This window comes from Miscanthus floridulus, chromosome 12 (genome assembly GCF_019320115.1).
Source record: "Miscanthus floridulus cultivar M001 chromosome 12, ASM1932011v1, whole genome shotgun sequence".
Taxonomy (NCBI): Eukaryota; Viridiplantae; Streptophyta; class Magnoliopsida; order Poales; family Poaceae; genus Miscanthus; species Miscanthus floridulus.
Genome location: NC_089591.1, coordinates 45,622,414 through 45,641,131, shown reverse-complemented (window position 1 = coordinate 45,641,131; position 18,718 = coordinate 45,622,414). Strand labels below are relative to the sequence as shown.

Sequence of the window (18,718 nt, the reverse complement as noted above, 5' to 3'; positions counted from 1 at the left end):
AGATTCGATGTGACAGTTACTATGCAAAATTTTTTGGCAACTAAACGGGGCCTAAGTTTCCGTGACGGGTGCTTAGTTGTACCAGCAAAAGAACATCGTGTACTACTGTTGCAGAGAAATACAAAATGTTGTATGCATAACAAGTTCGATCTATTCTTCTACCGCGGCCTCTTACCCTTTCAAAGTTGTACAGGTGGCACGAACCAACTATTCTTTTCGCTGACCTTTCCCTTACATTGCCTACCCTTTGTAATAATATGTATCCGCATGCCAATGGGTCGTCAATTCGTCATGCTGTTACGCCGCCTACTGCACGGTGGGGTTTGGAACCAGCTACGGCGTTTTCCGTCATCACGTCAGGAATAAACACCTGCCAGCGAAGTAGCCAAATGTCCGGAAACCAAAGTGTAAACAAAGGCTAGAGAGCACAGAATGATCCAGCTGTCGCATATGTGTAGGAGCAGGACCGTGGTTTCTAGAACGGAGGGCAGTGCGACCGGCGGACCTCAGCGATGGCAGGTAGTCTATCCGGTGGACTCGAGGTCTCCATCTCCGGGATGCCCCTTTTTAGCTCCTTTTCTTGGTCGCATATGCCTGCCCCCTCTCTACGCTATGCTATGGCCCTTCCGGTTTTCGCTTAAAGGGTCCACTGCCTTCCCTTCGTCGCATCTTCTTGCCGGCGCCTTTTTCACCTCCCTTCCAATCAGCATTCAGCAGCCACCCCTTTCCACAAATTTTACCGGTTCCACGCCCATGGCCAAACACACAAAGTCAAGTCCACAGAACGTATGCTCAGCTCAAGTGGCCTTGACGTATACGATGATGCCCGGGTCAATGTCTTGTGCCAACTTAGAAGCGAAATCCAGAGTCCGATGACTGAATTAAGCCGTATAGAAATTGTACCCACCGAGCGAGGTTTGTCGTGGTTACTGCTATAGGCCCAACTTGCGCTGGTAAGCCAGACTACAGTGTAAAAGCACACCTTGCAGCACGGAGAAGATGCCATCCAAAGCATACATACGACAGATAGTACGTACACCTGCGTCGTATAAACTAGTCTCTATTCTGCATTAGCCCCAGAAGATTGTTTGTTAACACTATCTTTGAACAATGTTTCCATGTAAGGCCAGGGAGTGGTGGCCTGATGCCGGTAGACAGGAAGATCCTCCTTGCATAAAACAAAGAGGCGGCAGCCAACGAACGCTCCCCCTCCCCCAGCATATCCTATCCTTGGAATCCAAGGCCACGTCGCCGGGAACAAGCCAAAACGAACCGGGCAGCATATGGAAGCATTTCTTGCATCCAAAGCTACACGCTATTCCCTCTTTCTCCTCTTGCCAAGATCTCCTAGATTCCTTTGCTGGCTTGGCTTCATCATATATATATAGCTCTCGCGCCGTACCCCCCCCCCTTCCTCCCTCCCTTCCGATCCCCATCATCGTCATCCTCGCCGTCGCCGTCGGCGTCGGCCATTTTGGTGCGAGGAGCAACTGTGAGGATCGTGTAGGTACGCTGGAAGGTGTAGATGAACCTGACGTTGAGTCTAGCCATCAATGGCGGCACCGGCACGACCAAGAAGCGCAAGCAGCTACTGCGGGACAGCATCGTCGTCGACGACGTGATGAGCTGCGATGGCGGAGACCACCACAGTAGGGTCGTGAGGCTTCTACAGGCCAGGGAACGGATGATGGCCAAGTTGGAGGCCGACGATCCGAGGGTAGCCGCAGCAGCTCCCGATGACGGTAGCGGCGGCCTGCGGCTCATGCACTTGCTTCTCTCGTCGGTGGCCGCGGCGGAGTCCGGCGACGCGCACGCGGCCGCCGCGGCCCTGCACGAGGTCTGGAGGCGCGCGTCGTTTCGCGGCGGCGACCCCGCGCAGCGCGTCGCGGCCTACTTCGCGGACGCGCTGGCATCGTCGAGGCTCGTCGTCCGGTCGTCGTCGTCGTCGCCTGCGGCGGCCTCGGCCGCGCCGCCGACGCGCGCCGAGCGGTTCCTGGCGTACACCATGTTCTACCAGGCGTCCCCGATCTACCAGCTGGCGCACTTCACGGCGAACCAGGCGATCGTGGAGGCGTTCGAGAGCGGCGGCCGCCGGCGCCTCCACGTCGTCGACTTCGACGTGTCGTACGGCTTCCAGTGGCCCTCCCTGATCCAGTCCCTGTCGCACGCCGCCGCCGCGAGCACGAGCAGAAGCAACTCACACGACGACGGCGACGGCGACTGCGCCGAGCCGGTTTCCCTGCGAATCACCGGCCTCGGCACGAGCCCCGACGAGCTGAGGCAAACGGAGGCGCGGCTGGCGCGGTTCGCGAGCGGGTGCCCCAACCTAAGGTTCCAGTTCGAGGGCATCGTGGACGATGGTCCAGACAGTGGCTGCATCAAGGTCGATGACGACGCGACCGTGGTCGTCAACCTGGTGTTCCCGGCAGCAGCACAGAGCTCGATGACAAGCAGTACAAGAGAAGAAGAGTGCAGCGCGTTGTTGGCTCGCATCCGCTCCCTCAATCCGTCCCTGGTGTTCTTGGTAGAGAAAGATGGCAGTGGCAGCGGCGGCAATGCCAAGTCGAGAGGACGCTCATCAAGCGTGCTTCCGGCGTTCACGGCCAGCCTGCGGTACTTCGCCGCGGTGTTCGACTCGCTGCACGAGTGCCTCCCTGCCGACAGCGCCGAGAGGCTCGCCATCGAGAGGAACCACCTGGGCACGGAGATCTGCGACGCCATGGCTTCTTTTGCAGACTACAACGACAACTATGGCGGCGGCGATGATGATCACGTGGCAGAGCCCACTGCTACCAGTTGGAAGCAGATGATGGAGCGCGCGGGGTTGGAGCGCGTGGAGCTGAGCTCACGAACCGTGAGCCAGGCGAAGCTGCTGCTGAAGATGAAGAGCGGCGGGTGCGGCGGCGTCGGGTTCCGGGTCATCATGGAGGGCGAAGGTGGCCGGGCCATGTCGCTGGGGTGGAGAGATAGAGCGCAGCTGATCACGACGACCGGGTGGCGAAGCCGGCGCCGATCGATCAACAAGGCGTTCTGCTAGTACATACAGTACATACGAATGAAGGAGTCTGATGATTTCAGAGCACAGTTCATCGATAAATTATACTTGGACGATCGTCGTACGTCTTCTTGGTTTGTTCAATTGGTTCATTGTGGAGAGAAGGTTTGGTTTGTTAGTTTTTCTTGTGCTTTTCTTCGTTGATGATGATTGATACACACATGTAAGCTAGATGCCAAAACACACGGTTGATACGTACAGAGATAGACAAAGTATCAATAGATTCGAAGCATTGTCCTTTCTAGCTCCCATGGATGGGGCGGATCAAAATGGAGTCGAGTTACTGGTTAGATCAACTACAATATCAATGTTAAACTTGTTTTAATAATATTAATATACATATGATGAGCTGACTGATGCACTATAGGTACTAGTTCACAACTGATCCATCTATTTAATATAAACAAATGCTGATAACAATGCGTTAGTCAAGCTGGGCTGATTGCCAAGAGATTTTGTGTCCAAATCCAAATATAGTAATATTATAAACACAGGTTAGTTATCTTTTTTTTAAGAAGTCACTAGTTAGTAATCTTTGTATGTTGACTTGTAGTTTAATTTGTAGTTAGCATAATTTTTATAACAAAAGTTGCAGACTTTTACTTGCGGTCAAACAAAGGACATGATATGTATAGGAGTGCTTAGAACAGATGATGACTTTATGCTCCAGCAGAAATTACATGGAAGGTCCACATATATACTATGCATGCAGTAAGGAAAACGTAGCTTGTTGCAAGGTAATTCGCTTTGCCCTCCTCCTGCCCGTGCCCGGGGCAGGGGAGGGGGAGGGGGAGATTCCACCGTCTTGGCAGGTGGAGTGCAACCGCCGATCGGCCATCCAATGCTGCTGCTGCGCCGGGAAACGCAGTGGATAGGGAAATGGAAGCCGTCGCCGGCCGGCCGCGATCGCTTTTGGGTAGGGTGCGCTCACGCACTGGCGAATCAGGCTCGTCGTTTGCGGGCCAAGAACTGTTGTCGTGTTGCACCGGGCCATCGAGGACGTGTTTGCGACCGCACTCGACCAAGACACACCGGATGTGGAGATCCATGTGACGCGCGAGTGTAGGTGCACCGCCGTCTTCCATTCTAGCCTAGTGAGGAACATGCGGAGGGGCTGAGGTTCCTCCTCTTGCACAATCGGCTCGGGATCTTGTACATGTAGATCGTCGAGTTGATACGCGATCAAGTCCAGGCTGCCGAAGAGGTTGTCATGCCCAGAGCAAAGATGTCGATGTCGATGATAATTACCATTGAAGCACGTGAGTGGGATCTACGCACAAATTATACCCTACCTGTCGTGCCAACCTGTAGGATTTTCCATGTAGCAAGTAGATAGGTGTTTTCAGCCTGTTCGCTTGCTCGTAAACGATCGTAAATTTCCAGCCAGAAATAGTATTTTTCTCTCACACCAAATCAGCCAGCAGTAAATAATCCACGATCATTTACGGTCTCCCGAACAGGTTGGAATCAGACAGGTAACACATGGGAGAGTACCCTAGGTCTAGTTGAGAATTCTTCTCTATTGAAACGAGATTCCGACTAGCAAGTAGATAAGTGTCAAACCTAATTTTGTTTCCACCAAAAAAAAAAATATTGAAACGAAAATGGAAGAGAGGTTTTCCCGCGCGTTTTAGTTCATTTTCATTCGTACAAACTTGAATTCCCTTAAGATTTGTATGTAACTATTGGAAATTTTTATTGGACCAAGCCCATAAACTCTAGCAGTATGCACCCGCCAGTAACATAACCATGGGTGAAGAAATCATTCATACCTGACCTAATTTAGGTAAAAAAAATAAACCAACAGGTATCTAGGTTTTGGGTATTATACCTTGTCATCTCTATCCGCAGATCAGTAGCTCGTTCTCTTAGTCACGCTCCGTACAGCACAGATTCCAAACAAACAAACCAGTAGGACTAGCGCCCGGACGTCCGGACGGATGCCCGCAGCTGCTCTGTTTCCCGCGCGTAGCGAGCAGACGTGAGCATCGCACACTCACCGTCGGCCCACCCAGGGGCACCACCTCCGCGCGCTCGTTGGGCATCCACGTCATCACGCTCACCGAGCTCGAACTACCGTGTCGAGATGGAGGGAAGAGAAGGGAAGGGAGGGTGGAGGGGAGGGGAGGGCGAGGCGCGCTACACAAGGAAGGAGCCGAAGTCAGGAAGGAGGCCACTATCCGCCAACCACCGGCATCATTGCAACATGTGCAACACCAGATCTACTTTTGAACATTCGGATGAACACATTTGCACATATTGAGACATGTGTCTGAAACACTTGCAAAAAAAACCTGAAAACACTTGAAAACCCATTATAAGAACATGTGCACCATCCAAATAAAAACACTTGCAACATATGTGTGAAACATATGTAACATCCAGATAAACGCACTTGCAACACATGTATGAAAAAACAGATGAAGCATTTAGAATAGACGTTTGCAACATACGCGTATAGCCATTGCAACATATGCAATATCCCGATCTACTTTTGCAACATCCATATGAAACACTTGCAATATACCTCTAAAACATTTGAAACACTTAACATACACTTATTACAATATGCGCTTTCACCAAACCCTGGCAGGTGGGTGGACGGGCAGAGCACTGCACAATGGGATCCGGCGTTAGGTCGCAGTGGAGAAGGAGGATGGAACCGCGACACCGCGAAGGACGTGGGGTCAAGGACAGAGATGGTGATGGAGAGCGCTCAGGGTCGTTGTGCGAGCACAAGAGGAAGGTGGCATAGTGGGAGGAGGGTGCGGGCCGGGGAGCGCCGGGGAGAGGAGCGGGGACGGGACACAGAGGAAGGATGCTGGGAGCGCTGGCTCGGCGGTTGGTGCGAGCATCACGGCTGCGGCGACGAGGAGAACTGCAAAACGAGGAGGAGGAAGAGAAATGCATCTGTTCTATTCTTATTAGATGGTGAGGGGGAGCAGGCTGGGCTGGTCGGACAGGGAGGCGTCCTATCTCCGGACGGACACCCTCACCGGCTCACCGCATCATTATGGCGAACAAATAGATAGTAATTCCGACGATCGTGTGACCCATGGGTCGGCCCCAAACGTAGCCCAAAATCAGACGAGACGCGGGCCGGCGGCTCGGCCTTCCCCGCATCCCGGGGCGAGACGACCGTCCCAGACCGTTCAGTATTGATTGGACCAGGCCTACGGGCTACGGCCCATGTCCCATGTCGTGTCGCCTTTGCGTTGGGCAGTCCTTCGTGGTTGCTGCCTGCGACAAGCCTTTCCGTTCCGTGTCCAAGATTCTCCTTGCAGTCCGCCCCGACTCCGCCGCCGCCCGCCGGGGCGCAACCTGCCCTGCTTCCCCTTCAGCCTTTCGCCCATCCGCCGGCGCCCAATCTGCCGCCTCCTGCTCGCGCGCTTATCGTAGCCGCAGCTTTCTCCACCCTTGGCAATGGAGGCCGCGGTCGCTCTCGCTCACGCTCCACCTGCTCCGGCCCTGCGCCGCTCGCTCGCCCTCAACCCCACGCCCGCCGTCCGGCCGGACCCAAAACCCTGGCAGGGGGTAGTGCTCTCGGCGAGGCGCCAGTCGAACGCCGTCAGGTGCGAGCCGTCCCGGCACCCGCAGGCGCGCCTGCGCGCGGCCGCCGCGGCGCAGCCGGGTGGTGCTGACGCGGCAGCGCCCGGGAGGAGGAAGCGGCTGGCGGTGTTCGTGTCTGGAGGGGGATCCAACTTCCGGGCGATCCACGAGGCCGCGCTGGGCGGGGCCGTGCACGGGGATGTCGTCGCGCTTGTCACCGACAAGCCAGGTGAGGGAAACTGCACCCGCGCGAAGCTGCCCACGCTGTGAGCGGAGGCTAAAACTGCGTTGCAGGTTGCGGTGGCGCGGAGTATGCCAGGAGCAATGGCATTCCTGTGCTCGTGTTCCCGAAGTCCAAGTCTGCGCCCGAGGGGATTTCGGTTGCTCAACTGCTGGATACCCTGAGGTTGTTTCCTGCTTATTATACCTGTCTCTGATTTTCTTGTATCAATTTCAGTTTAGTTATAACTCGGGTGAAAAGTGTCGCTCAGATTAATTCACGCTTTCTTATGTTTGTTTATGCCAGTAAAATACACACACAGTCACGCTCGACTACATGTACAGATACTTTAGCTAAGTTTTGCCAAGTGATGATTATGTTTCTGCATAATTAGAGATGTTGTTACTTCTGTGAATCCTCTATCTATCTTTCCGCTGATATTTGTGCCTTAAACTTTAACACAATGTTCAGTTAGAATAATACTATGAACAAGTCCATCATCAAGTGCCGCATTGTTACATGGACTTACTCTTGACTGTAGACACTATTGGCCTGTTTGGTTGGGTGACTAACCCCCAACCAGGCTCCAGGAAGCCAACTTTGAGCTGTTTGGTTGCCTGTATATAGCTCTAAGCCAGGCCCAACCAAGCCACTTTGGAGGCCCTAGCCTGGCTCCCAAAAAACGAGATTGAGATCCGTTTTTCGCTGGCCAGGCTTGGCCAAGCCCTCGCGTGCATTCTCGTCACCGCCCGTCACCTCCCCGCGCTGCTCCTCCGCTGTCCGCTCCCCTTCTCTGGCTGCCGCGCGTGCGAATCCAGGGCCGCCGGACTTCACGCTCTGCTCCTCCCTTCGTCTTCACCACCGTCTGTGTCCTCCTCACTTCTCCAATCTCGAATTGCCGGGTGCCTGCTTCCCTACGGCGGTGCCGGCGGGTTGGCCGAAGAGCAGCTGCAGGCGCTCCTGTCAGCCGCCGCCGCAGGCAACAAGCAGGCGCAGCAGCAGTACCTCTGCGCGGCCAGCGTGGCCAGCGCCACGAGATCAACCTGACCTGCAACGGCAGCGGCGGCGTGGTGGCATCGCGGAAGGGCGGCAGGGACGGCGACCTCGAGCCGCAGTACCACGGCGTGCACGGCGGATGCGGTGTTGGCGGCGGCGGTGTCCACCAGTGGGCGCCCATTGTCTACGGCGGACATGCTGTTGGCGGCGGAGCTGTGCCAGCAAGGTGGGGGGTGCTCGCCGGGTGCGAGTGCCTCCGCTCGGGGCTGGAGTGGGCGACGGCAGCGGTAGTGCGAGGTGCCGGCGCGCGTCGCCGTGGCGGGCGCCTCACTTGCGCTGCGGGAGAAGGAGCGCGAGCTGGAGGCGGCCATGGCGGATGATGTTGCAGTGGCCATGGCGACGGTCACGTGTTCGACGAAATGTGTCAACGGGGTAAACTTACCAGTCTTAGGATAGGGTGATTCTATGCAAGCCAAAGCAAACAACCAAACAAACCAAAACTTAGCTAGGCTTCAGCAATCATTCCAACCAAACAAGTGGCTGTTGGCTTGTGCCAACCTGGCTAAGTCTAGCCTGGCTCACAAAGCTAGCCAGGCTTGGAATTGAACATGAACCAAACAGGCCCTATGTGGTCTGCTTTGTTCTCTCTGGCATTGGATTGTGCTAATATCTGGATTTATCTTGTGTATTGTAAGATATGTTTTGTCTGACTAGTGAAATAAGCCTCTTATATTTAACTTTGAAACAGGGGATACAGTGTAGACTTTGTTCTTCTTGCTGGTTACTTGAAGCTTATACCCGCTGAATTGATCCAGGAATACCCGAAGTCCATATTAAATATTCATCCTTCTCTCCTTCCGGCATTTGGAGGCAAAGGTTTTTATGGTTCAAAGGTGCATACAGCCGTTATTGCCTCTGGAGCAAGGTAATTTACAATTCTCTAGCATGTCCAAGTAACCGCATGTCTCCATTTTCAAATGATATAACCGTCTGCCTATATGATACATTCACCTGTTGATCCCCTAATAAAACACCTGTATGCATGAACCTGTGTAATTTCAAGGAACATAGCACTACATTTTGTTGTAACACACTTCTTGAATTGAATGTAAGCGTTTTAAAAATTGATACGTGTGATGGATGGCTCATAGAGAAATGCCCAATTATTTTGCATGTCAAATGTGACTTCTGTTATTTGACAACAATTTTCTGTTCAGATACTCAGGTCCAACCGTACATTTTGTGGATGAGCACTATGATACTGGGAAAACGTTAGCCCAGAGGGTTGTGCCTGTGTTTGCGGATGACACACCAGAGTTATTGGCTGCAAGAATCCTTCATGAGGTAAGATTTCAGCCTTCTAGCCTGAGATAGCTCCAAGCTCCTTCTGCACATAATTGAAGTTAATCTGCAACCAGAAGTATTGATCGTTTAGTTGATTTGAAACTTGCACCTCAGGAGCATCAAGTTTATGTTGAAGCAGTTGCTGCTTTGTGTGAGGACCGCATTGTATGGAGGGAAGATGGTGTCCCACTTATCAAAAGTCGGATAAATCCTGATGTGTACCTCTAATTGACATTACTAGCACTATTTTGAAGCAATAATGGAATTTGTTGAGCCCCTGCCACTTTTCCAAGGCAAGGGGTACTTAACAGTTGACGTAGGTTGATACAGGGCAGAACTTAGTTGTCATCGAAACATTCCATGTGTTGGAAGTGGGAAACAAATTATTCCAAAAAAAAAAGAGAGTGGGAAACAGTGTCCAATAGACTGCAGTATGCATTACTGCAGGAAACAAGGTTGGATTTTACCTTGATTTGAGATAACTACCGCGATTGCATTATCCTTCAGGAATTCCTTTTTTTACTGTCTGTGGTGTTTAGATGAGCAAATCTTATAAACGATCACTCGATCTTGTGATGGTCTTTTATTGATTGAAGGTCTTTTTAAAACAAGGGGGCCACCAAACAGTGTGTTTTGCCTTGTCGTCCAGGAATTCTTGATTACTGTTCGTGATGTTTAGATGAGCAAATATATAAACACTCCCTGTATCCTATGATGGTCTTCTATTGATTGAAGATCTCTTTAGTACTTGACAGTTGACACGTCACTTGTTATATTATTGTATGATTGTCGCCCCTCTGAAGTGACCACGAATTTACTTAAAACTTAACTCGCATAGCAGGAATTCTAGTGATTTCTACCGGAAAATTCTTGAAGGTAGGCATGACTTGCTTTCCGAAATCATATTGACAATCTGCACATAATGATTTTGTTAGGAAAGAGTACATAGACATTGTGTTGTTGTCGTTGATGCTTTGTCATAGTCAATGTGATCATCGTCAACAAGTGAACAGACAAATACAGCATGCAGTTACAACCGGAGTATGCTCATTGCTCAACGAGATGTTTTATTCCATAATTATGTTCCCCATAATTATGTTCCCCATGCTGGCTTTAATCAGTCAATACAAGGGCAATGTTGGAACCACTTCAATAATTTACACTGTTGCAGGCTTGCGGCATCACAGGGAAAAAATGAAAGAAAACTTGGAAACATGAGCACAAACTATCAGGGCCATCATCAGCTGCTACCACATATCTCCTGTTTGGGGTCTCCTCTCTCGCCGGCGAAAACCCTCAGCTGATATGAAACTCCCCGCTGGCGTGAACTTGCTTCACCTGTTTGTCATACTCGTCTTCACCATCCTCTTCTTCCTCATTTTCTTCATCTGGTTTCTTGCTGTCCTCCTGCTCGTCCTCCTCCGCCGCCCAACCAAAGCCAGCCACGGGGGTGGAGGAAGGAGGCGGCGTCCGCGCCTTCTCCACGATCTTCATGATCTCCTCCACGGACTGGACGGAGTAAGTCGGGGCGCTGTTGTCTTTCTTGTAGTACATTGCCTGTGCAGCTTCTGTGAGCTCTCTAGGCAGGTTCTTCAGGAACCAGGGGTGGTTCCTGATCTCCCTGATTGTTATTCTCTGCATGATTTTGGAGATGTAATTAAATCAATGAACCAAATATGAACCACTTAAGATGATCCTAAGTTTAAATATATGGGTACCTTTGCAGAGTTTGCAACAAAAATTCTTGAAAGCAGTTCCTTGCAATCTTGGGATACGTGCACATACTCTGGTATTTTGTATTGGATTGACATGATCCTCTATGAAAAGAAAGAGTATACCAAGAATAACATTAAGAGACAAGAACTTGGGGTTTTAGATTGCTTGTTATTAATAAAGAAAAAAATGAGAAGCTCTGAAGCTGTTACCCCAATTGTCTTTCTGAAATTCTTTGGGTCATCTGGGTCCTCAAAAGGGTAAGCACCGACCAGCATCACATAAAGGGTGACTCCACAGGACCACACATCGGCTGTCTGTACCATCAATCAGATGTTGCAAATATGTTAAGGCAAAATAAATAAACAAATATAAAAGCAATGACAACGTGGTAAAGTTTGAACTAAAGAACATTTATTGCCAATAGGATATTAAGATGCAGTTATGGTTATCATTTATCAATACGAGTTTTAGAAGGGTTCCATATTCTATTGAGGCACAGGCCTCTAATGACAAGAACACTCAAAATGATGATTGGAATTCTGGATATTGTGTGGGATGTTCTGAGACTGAATTTCTACTGTTAGTATTGGGTACATGTAATTTGCTCACTAAAAGATGGCATACATCATTCAAGTGGTCTTCAGAGTAGACAAAACCTCAGCTATGTTACATTTGTAGCAAATTTATAAAATGTACGGTATGAGCTTTCATAGAGCAAAACAATACAATTGGGGTGAACATTTGACCTGCATCAACCCAGCTAAATAAACAAGAAATAACTTCCAAAGAAAAGATAAACAAGCAGTGATATAAGGCTGTGAAAAAAATTCAAATTGAGGGTTTGTTATTCCTCTAATGGTGATATTCTGAGGACAGATAAAATATGGCGTCAAGAGTCTAGTTGGTAGCTGCACGTCTTTGAAAACATCAGTCCTAAAGTAATTAAGGAGTTTAGGGCAATATAAATAACTGTTGTTTTCAACTCCATACAAATGAGTTATCAAACTGAAACTGCTGATCCAGGAACTGTGCAGGGAAGTCAAATTCACTCAACACAAAATGAGGTAGACTTGGAGATAATAAAGACTGTGAATACAATCTTTTAATGTGAAAGCAGACAGAATCTTTTAATAGGAGTGGGCGCCGTATGGTTGGACAGATCAATGCCACTGTGATCTTAGCATAGTCTCGAAGGGATGTTCTCGAAATCAACCAAACAAAAAAACAATGAGCTATCTATAGTCTCAAAGGCATCATACTGTTTCTGACAAGCAAATGCGACCAATTTTGCAGTGCTGGAAAGGAGAAACGCAAGCAGAATAGTAGATTGGCATGGTTTGTTGGATAGCAATAGAACAAAATGCAATCACTGTTTTGCGGTACTGACAATGAGAAAAAGAAAAAGGGAGAGTAGAAAATAGCTTCAAAGGACCACAAGAGGCCAAATAGCGGTTCAGTCTAACATGACTACTTGAAAAGGATTGCACTTGAGGGCCTCTTGTGATAAACATCAATCAGTTAAAACAATGATGGTAAAATGGCTACGAAAAGGACATAAAGTATAAATTGAACCTCTAAAAAGAGAACTTGTTGTGTGCTATCCCAAGTTCCCAACCAACTTGTCACAAGGATGCATTCACCTAATATTTTCTTGTCTGTTCCTTTCAAATTCCTAAATGATGGAAAAGTAAAAAAGTTCTTCTGAATGCTGCATGCTCCTATTTACAAAATGACACTTCCTCCTCGCCATTCACTGATCTTCAACCTCACTCAAATCTAAGTAGCACTTATGAACAATATCTGTATCTACAGAATATCACGCTTTCTTCATCCGAGCTAACTTTCTTCCAGGCCACAATTTAATAAAGCAAATGGAACAGGCCTGTTCGCTTGAACTTATCAGTCGGGCTTATCAGCTAGAATCTACAATATTTTTCTCTCATAACAAAACAGTTGCAGTCGGCTTATCAGCCTTCGAGGTATATACATGAACTAGCATTTGTAAGCTCTGCATTTGGCATGCGATTGTGTGTGGCGTGCAGGGAAAGCAGGTGGAACCTGCATCGCCATCAAGCATGATATCTGATCGCCGGAGAAACAAGAAATTGTGAATGTCCAAATCGCTTCACACGAGAAGGAACATACATATCCTTCCATGATCTCTATGCTTTTTCAGAATGAGTTTTTTTCAACTCAAACCACTGGGGGTACTACACTACTACTCCTAATTCCGCCAGTACCAGATCGCATTAGCTGGTAATCTAGCATCTAACTGCAGCCTCTACAGGAGCAGCAGCAACAGGAGCTAGTGACACTGACACGCACACTATGTGAGAGTCAGCATGGTCTCCGGGCTCCATTGCACAGCACAGCCTGTTCGTCCCGAGCCTGGCCAGAGCACAGAGCAGCACTGCATCTGCATGCAGCGTGCCGCCTGCGTACCTGAAGCCGAATCACACGGCGTGCGCGCCGCGAGGTCCCGAATCACGATGCTCGCTGGGCCCACTGCTCGGTGGCAGGAGGCTTGTTCGCTTATCTTATAATCCATATTTTTTAGTTTGTTTTTTCAGCTAAAACAATGATTTTCTTTCGCAATAAATCAGCCGGAACAGTGTTTCAGCTTATTTTTTCAGCGAAGCGAACGGAGCCTCTGTCTGCCTCGGCCACAGGCAAGCAAATCTCAGCCCTTATTTAGTTTCCACCCCAAAACTTTACACCCTGTCACATCGAATGTTTGGACACATGTATAGAATATTAAATATAGATTAAAAAAATAACTAATTGCATAATTTACGACTAATTTACAAGACAAATCTTTTAAACCTAAGTAGTCTATAATTTAACAATAAAGTGCTACAGTAACACATATAGTGGATTAATTAAGCTTAATAAATTTATTTTGTGGTTTATCGACGAATTCTGTAATTTGTTTTTTTATTAGTATCCGAACACCCATAAAAAAAAACTACTTGATCCCGGACAAATCCCAAATCCCCCAGGGCCCACTGGTCTATGGACCCTACAATGTCTCCTGTTTTCCACGAAGGGTGCGCCCGATCTATAGGCGGCATGCACTAACTCCAGTAATTCTAGTTTACTCGTTAGTCAAACTATCTAATATTTGAACAAGTATAAAAAAAACTAATATTTATGACATTAAATAGTTGTGCTATTGAGATATATTAAATTAAAAATCTACAATATGTATTTTATATATCATAAATATTGATGTTTTTCTATAGACTTGGCAACCATATCTTTGCATTCATGCGATGGGCTCACATGCTGACACCAGTGCGCTCGCCTATAGACCTGGTGCACGGACACTGCCCATTGAGACCCGTGTTAGACTTTCTTCGTTAATAACACCTAAAATACAAGATCCATTTATTCTTTGGGTAGCGCTACAAGCAAAATGTTTAATACTTATTTAACATCTTCTTCAACGACAAGACCTAAAAGAGAATTCTTTCTGCAAATCAATTTCTAGAAAAGAGGATATCTATACTTAGGTCCTGTTTGGTTTTCATAAGTCTTGCCCCTCTCAGTCTTGGAGACTGATTTTAAGTATGTTATTACCTAATGCCCACAGTCTTACGTAGACTCAAGGGCCGGCACGTGCTCGTACGCAGGCTCACGACAAGCGAGACAGGATCGTCACTGCGACCGGGGGCCCACTTTGCCGTGTCTCAGGGGAGAGAAGAGAATCTGACGAGGAGGGGCATTGGCTAGCGAGACTGACCTTGCCGTCGTATTCCCGGCGGGAGAGCACCTCGGGGGCGATGTACGCCGGCGTGCCGACCGTCGATTTGGGCTTCGAGTGCAGCAGCGACGACTGCAACCAAAACGATCACGGTGGAGAAGAAAGGCGTCAGTTAGTGCGAGACGACCAGTAGTCTCTTCTTGCTTGGTTCAGTGTTTCACGCAAGAGAAAAGGAACAAGTTTCATCAGGCAGGCAGAGAAGCATTTTCGGGTGAGCAGCAGAGCAAGCCAAGGTAGAAAGGAGGGCGCCTTTTGACGGGAAGTTCGTCTGTTTCTAGAAGAAAACCAAGGAAGACGAAGAGGCCGTGGTTTGGAGGTTATACAGCACCTTGGAGTAACCGAAGTCGCAGATCTTGAGGCGAGGCGCCGGGCTGCCGTCCAGCAGCGTGTTCTCCAGCTTCAAGTCTCGGTGGCAAATTTGCTGCAAATCCACGACAAAAATCTCGCATTGGACACTTCTTTCTTTGTTTGCTAATAAAAAGGTCGATCTTTTTCTCCCATTCTTACTGTACTTACCATGAAGTGGCAGTTGCTGACGCCGCAGATTAGCTGCTGGAAGAAGTACCTCGCCTGCAAGGACAGCACAGCCAGTCAGCCAGCCCAGCATTCAGAAGAAATCCGATCCCCCGACATGAGTTACAGGTAGCCGCGTGATTTGGGCAAGCTAGTAACCGATCCTCACCTCGTCTTCGCTGAACCTGCCGGCGTTGCAGATCCGATCGAACAGCTCGCCGCCGGCGGCGTACTCCATCACGATCGCCAGGTGCGTCGGCGTGAGCACCACCTGCAGGAGGAAACGAACTAATTCTCGCACAAGCTCTTCTTCACCAGCAACATAATAAAAGAAAAAAAAAAGATGGCATTTTTCGCCCGCCCACCTCCTTGAACCGGATGATGTTGGGGTGCCGCAGCGAGCGGTGGTTGATGATCTCCCTCGCCACATTCTCGTCAATCTGCAAACGCAAACGAGCGATTCACAAGTCAGGAACGCCCTGAATCTCACTCACGCGAACCATCGCTGTGCAAGAACTTGAGCCGGGCGAACGAACGCCGGACCTTCTGGCCCCGGGGGATGTACTTCATGGCGACGAGCTCCTTCGTCTCCTTGTTGCGCATGAGCCGCGCCACGCCGAAGTTGCCGGCGCCGATGTCCTTGAGCAGCTCGTACTTCTCCATGGCTCCCTCCGAGGTCGGGGCGGGGAGGACTGGACCGCGGCAGCTGTCTGATCGATCGTTGGGGGCGGCTTTGGAAGCTTCGCTGGGGTGGGGAGAGGAGGGTGAGGGAAAGCGCGGAAGGGGGAGGATTCGAAGCTTGAGGAGGAGGCCTCTTGCTGGTTCGTCCGGTTCTTCGCTGAGACGAGTTCGGCACGCACCTATGTATGGGCGGCAGCGACAGCGAGTGAGGAGTCCGTTTTTATTCGGTGATTAGTTTAACACGGCTTCGATCGCCATGGTGAGCGTTCTTAACTGTTTCACGAATTGTTTTTTTTTCTCCATCTTTAATTGCAGTTTGAACCCTTGGTTTCTTTCGGTTTGTGCTATGCTCCTTGCGTGCTCTGCTAAGTTCTTTTTTTTTGTCTGATTATTTATGAACTATATTAAAAAAATAGGCAACAGGGTACCTATCTCAAAGAAAACAAAGGCTAGTACAAACGATGAAAAAAAGATGCAAAACGACCTTAAACAATAGGAGCACATCAAAGATCAAATGAGTCATGTTCTTTTTTTTGGGTGTTTTTATATTAAAAAAGAAACACGGTACCCATAAAAGAACGTCTCCATGAGAACAGAGTGGTATTTTTGAGAAAGAAGAATACGTAGCCGCAAATGCAAGCGTCTATATTAAGGTCCTGTTTGTTTAAGCTAAACTAGAATATAGTTGGAAAAGATCCATGTCAGAATTTTAACTAATTAACATACGTTCATATCACTAGTGATTACTGTAGACAGAATCGAGCTTCCACTTTCTTCCTTTGTCGTGGAGTAAGCGCTGAGACAAAAAAAAAAAAGACTTAGTGATTGTTTTCGCGCATGCAATAATCATTACTTTTTTTTCTTTTTGAACCAACGGGCGCCCTATTATATTGAAGTTTGACGTGATGAAAAATAATAAAGAAAAGAAGAAAACAACCTCTTGTTTTATCTTCTTCAGCATTCCGATAGCGGAGCAAAGGTTAGACACTTCTTTAGCTCCTTTATTCTAAAAATAAAAGGCTAATCTTTTGTAGCACTATTAGCAGCACTAGCACATCATCACTTAGCTCCCAGGCCACCAACACCCAATTTTTTTTTTTTATAATTTGACCCCTTTTTTGAAGAAAATTTACGTTTGACCTCTGGGAGACTTAAACTCATCTTTGGACCCTGGGGTCGGTGTCAGAATTCATGGCGTCGAGGTAACACGTCTTGGCGCCGAGGTGCTTGACCGTGCACAGCAGGACATCCAAGGTTGCGTTCACGTGGGCGGTACCTCGGCGCCAGAATACATGGCGCCGAGCTCAGCGCCACAGATCTTAGACCGTGCACAGCAGGACATCCAAGGTTGCGTTCACGTGGGCGGTACCTCGGCGCCAGAATACATGGCGCCGAGCTCAGCGCCACAGATCTTAGCGCCGACCTCGGCGCCATGTGTTCTGGCGTCGAGCATGCATTCAAAACCCGAAGCCAAGTTTCCCTTGCCGACGCTGCTCTCATTTCTTTCTCCCCCCTCTCGGTTTCTTCCTCTCTCTAACCCGCCCAATCTCTTGAATCGACGAATTTGACCTTGAATACTTGGATTTGATCCATACATCTTCGCGAGCAAGGTATCATCTCTCCCCTTATCAAATTTTACGCATTAATTTGGTATATATTACGTCAATTTTGTAACCCTAGATACGTTATTACATAATGTTTGAAGTGATTTTTTATTTTTTGTATTTTATAACGGTAGGATGCCAAGGCATGGTAAAGCTAGTAAGCCAAGGTAATCTCTTATCATCGTGTTATATTATGTTTTCATTTATGTGCAACAAATAGAAAAACCCCAGGTTTAGGGTTTAATGTTCATTGCTTTCGGTTCTTAGAACAAATTTGATTCAATTGTAGTTATGGCCGAATGACCGGAAATGCCTTCGACCCGTTGTCTCTGCCTAGTGGTGTTCCGGTGCCCATGTGCTTTTACGGCGATCCTTATAAGGTAGCCAAGTCCGATGAAGAGGACACGTATAGGCAGAGGTATTGGATGTGTGCCAATTTTACTTTTGAGCTTACACTTCGTCAACGCCGCATTAACAAGATGTTGAGAAATTGATGTTGTTTAATATTTATTTTGTGTCAAATGAAGTATTGCATAATTTATTTGTTTTTGTAACAATTGCATTTGTTGCAGACCCTCCACCGCTCTGTGATTTTGAGCAGTGGATCGACACTGAGATCAAGCCGGAAGACAAGAAGTGGATGCAGAACTATTACGGTGGGAGGTAGAGGACAAGGAGATAATGGAGAAGAGACGCAGAGAGGAGGCTCTAGAAAAGGAGCACAAGGAAGAGGAGGAAAGGAGGCGTGTTGCTTCGCACAGGGAGGAGAGGGAGAGGAAGGTTGAGCGTGCGCAATGAGCGAAGGCAGCGATGGAGGAGAATCCCGATGCCCAGAGGAAGGGAAAGTGGCCTCGTTGCACTCAGTAGTCTTCATAACTTGCTAGTTCTATAGTATATTCACGAACAATGTTGTCTAATCTTGGACTTTGCATTGTGTTGTCATGTAATGCACTTTTATTTTATCGTCATGTACTTCAAATATTGTTATGTTGATTAATGTGCTCTATTATTGGACCTTTCATAATTCATAGTGTTGTTGGTTTCATTATTTGTTGTCATAATATTGAGTTTAATATTGCATACGTAGTGAAGCGAGCTCACGTAGTGCAAATAAAACATAACCAAGTAGTGGATTACCTAATTCAACACACACAACACATAAAATGACATATGATAACATGTACCAAACTAGGGTACAGAGGTCCTGGACTAAACCTAACATGCCTTAGGTAATTGAAGCAAACAACAAGCACATAAAATGACATGTGAGAACATGT

General features: G+C 48.3%; 3 protein-coding genes across 4 annotated transcripts; 2 read left to right on the top strand and 1 right to left on the bottom strand.

Annotated features, from left to right (window-relative positions):
* The first annotated feature begins 82 nt into the window (after positions 1 to 82).
* Positions 83 to 3,345, top strand: LOC136498381 (scarecrow-like protein 23). 2 transcript variants are annotated; one of them, XM_066494317.1, is made up of 2 exons: positions 83 to 1,029; positions 1,131 to 3,345. In XM_066494317.1, the coding sequence occupies exon 2, from the start codon at positions 1,526 to 1,528 to the stop codon at positions 3,035 to 3,037; it is 1,512 nt and encodes a 503-aa protein (XP_066350414.1). In that variant the 5' UTR covers positions 83 to 1,029; positions 1,131 to 1,525; the 3' UTR covers positions 3,038 to 3,345. The 2 variants fall into 2 exon arrangements, with proteins under 2 accessions (XP_066350414.1, XP_066350413.1); XM_066494316.1 differs by having other exon boundaries at positions 1,126 to 3,345.
* Positions 3,346 to 6,293: 2,948 nt separating this feature from the next.
* LOC136498661 (phosphoribosylglycinamide formyltransferase, chloroplastic-like) lies at positions 6,294 to 9,989 on the top strand. The gene is made up of 5 exons (XM_066494541.1): positions 6,294 to 6,833; positions 6,899 to 7,010; positions 8,569 to 8,745; positions 9,038 to 9,164; positions 9,279 to 9,989. The coding sequence occupies exons 1-5, from the start codon at positions 6,479 to 6,481 to the stop codon at positions 9,390 to 9,392; spliced, it is 885 nt and encodes a 294-aa protein (XP_066350638.1). The 5' UTR covers positions 6,294 to 6,478; the 3' UTR covers positions 9,393 to 9,989.
* Positions 9,990 to 10,251: 262 nt separating this feature from the next.
* LOC136498662 (serine/threonine-protein kinase SAPK7) lies at positions 10,252 to 16,036 on the bottom strand. The gene is made up of 9 exons (XM_066494542.1): positions 15,700 to 16,036; positions 15,522 to 15,596; positions 15,326 to 15,427; positions 15,160 to 15,213; positions 14,972 to 15,064; positions 14,623 to 14,715; positions 11,090 to 11,194; positions 10,883 to 10,981; positions 10,252 to 10,799 (listed from the first exon to the last, which is right to left on the bottom strand). The coding sequence occupies exons 1-9, from the start codon at positions 15,817 to 15,819 to the stop codon at positions 10,461 to 10,463; spliced, it is 1,080 nt and encodes a 359-aa protein (XP_066350639.1). The 5' UTR covers positions 15,820 to 16,036; the 3' UTR covers positions 10,252 to 10,460.
* Between the last annotated feature and the right edge of the window lie 2,682 nt (positions 16,037 to 18,718).

Excerpts from the sequence above, each read along its gene's own strand:
- LOC136498381 (XM_066494317.1), top strand. The coding sequence starts at position 1,526 with ATGAACCTGACGTTGAGTCTAGCCATCAATGGCGGCACCGGCACGACC.
- LOC136498661 (XM_066494541.1), top strand. The coding sequence starts at position 6,479 with ATGGAGGCCGCGGTCGCTCTCGCTCACGCTCCACCTGCTCCGGCCCTG. Across the intron at positions 7,011-8,568 it reads CAACTGCTGGATACCCTGAG|GGGATACAGTGTAGACTTTG; the intron begins GTTGTTTCCTGC and ends ACTTTGAAACAG. Across the intron at positions 9,165-9,278 it reads CTGCAAGAATCCTTCATGAG|GAGCATCAAGTTTATGTTGA; the intron begins GTAAGATTTCAG and ends CTTGCACCTCAG.
- LOC136498662 (XM_066494542.1), bottom strand. The coding sequence starts at position 15,819 with ATGGAGAAGTACGAGCTGCTCAAGGACATCGGCGCCGGCAACTTCGGC. Across the intron at positions 15,597-15,699 it reads ACATCCCCCGGGGCCAGAAG|ATTGACGAGAATGTGGCGAG; the intron begins GTCCGGCGTTCG and ends TTGCGTTTGCAG. Across the intron at positions 15,428-15,521 it reads ACATCATCCGGTTCAAGGAG|GTGGTGCTCACGCCGACGCA; the intron begins GTGGGCGGGCGA and ends TTCCTCCTGCAG.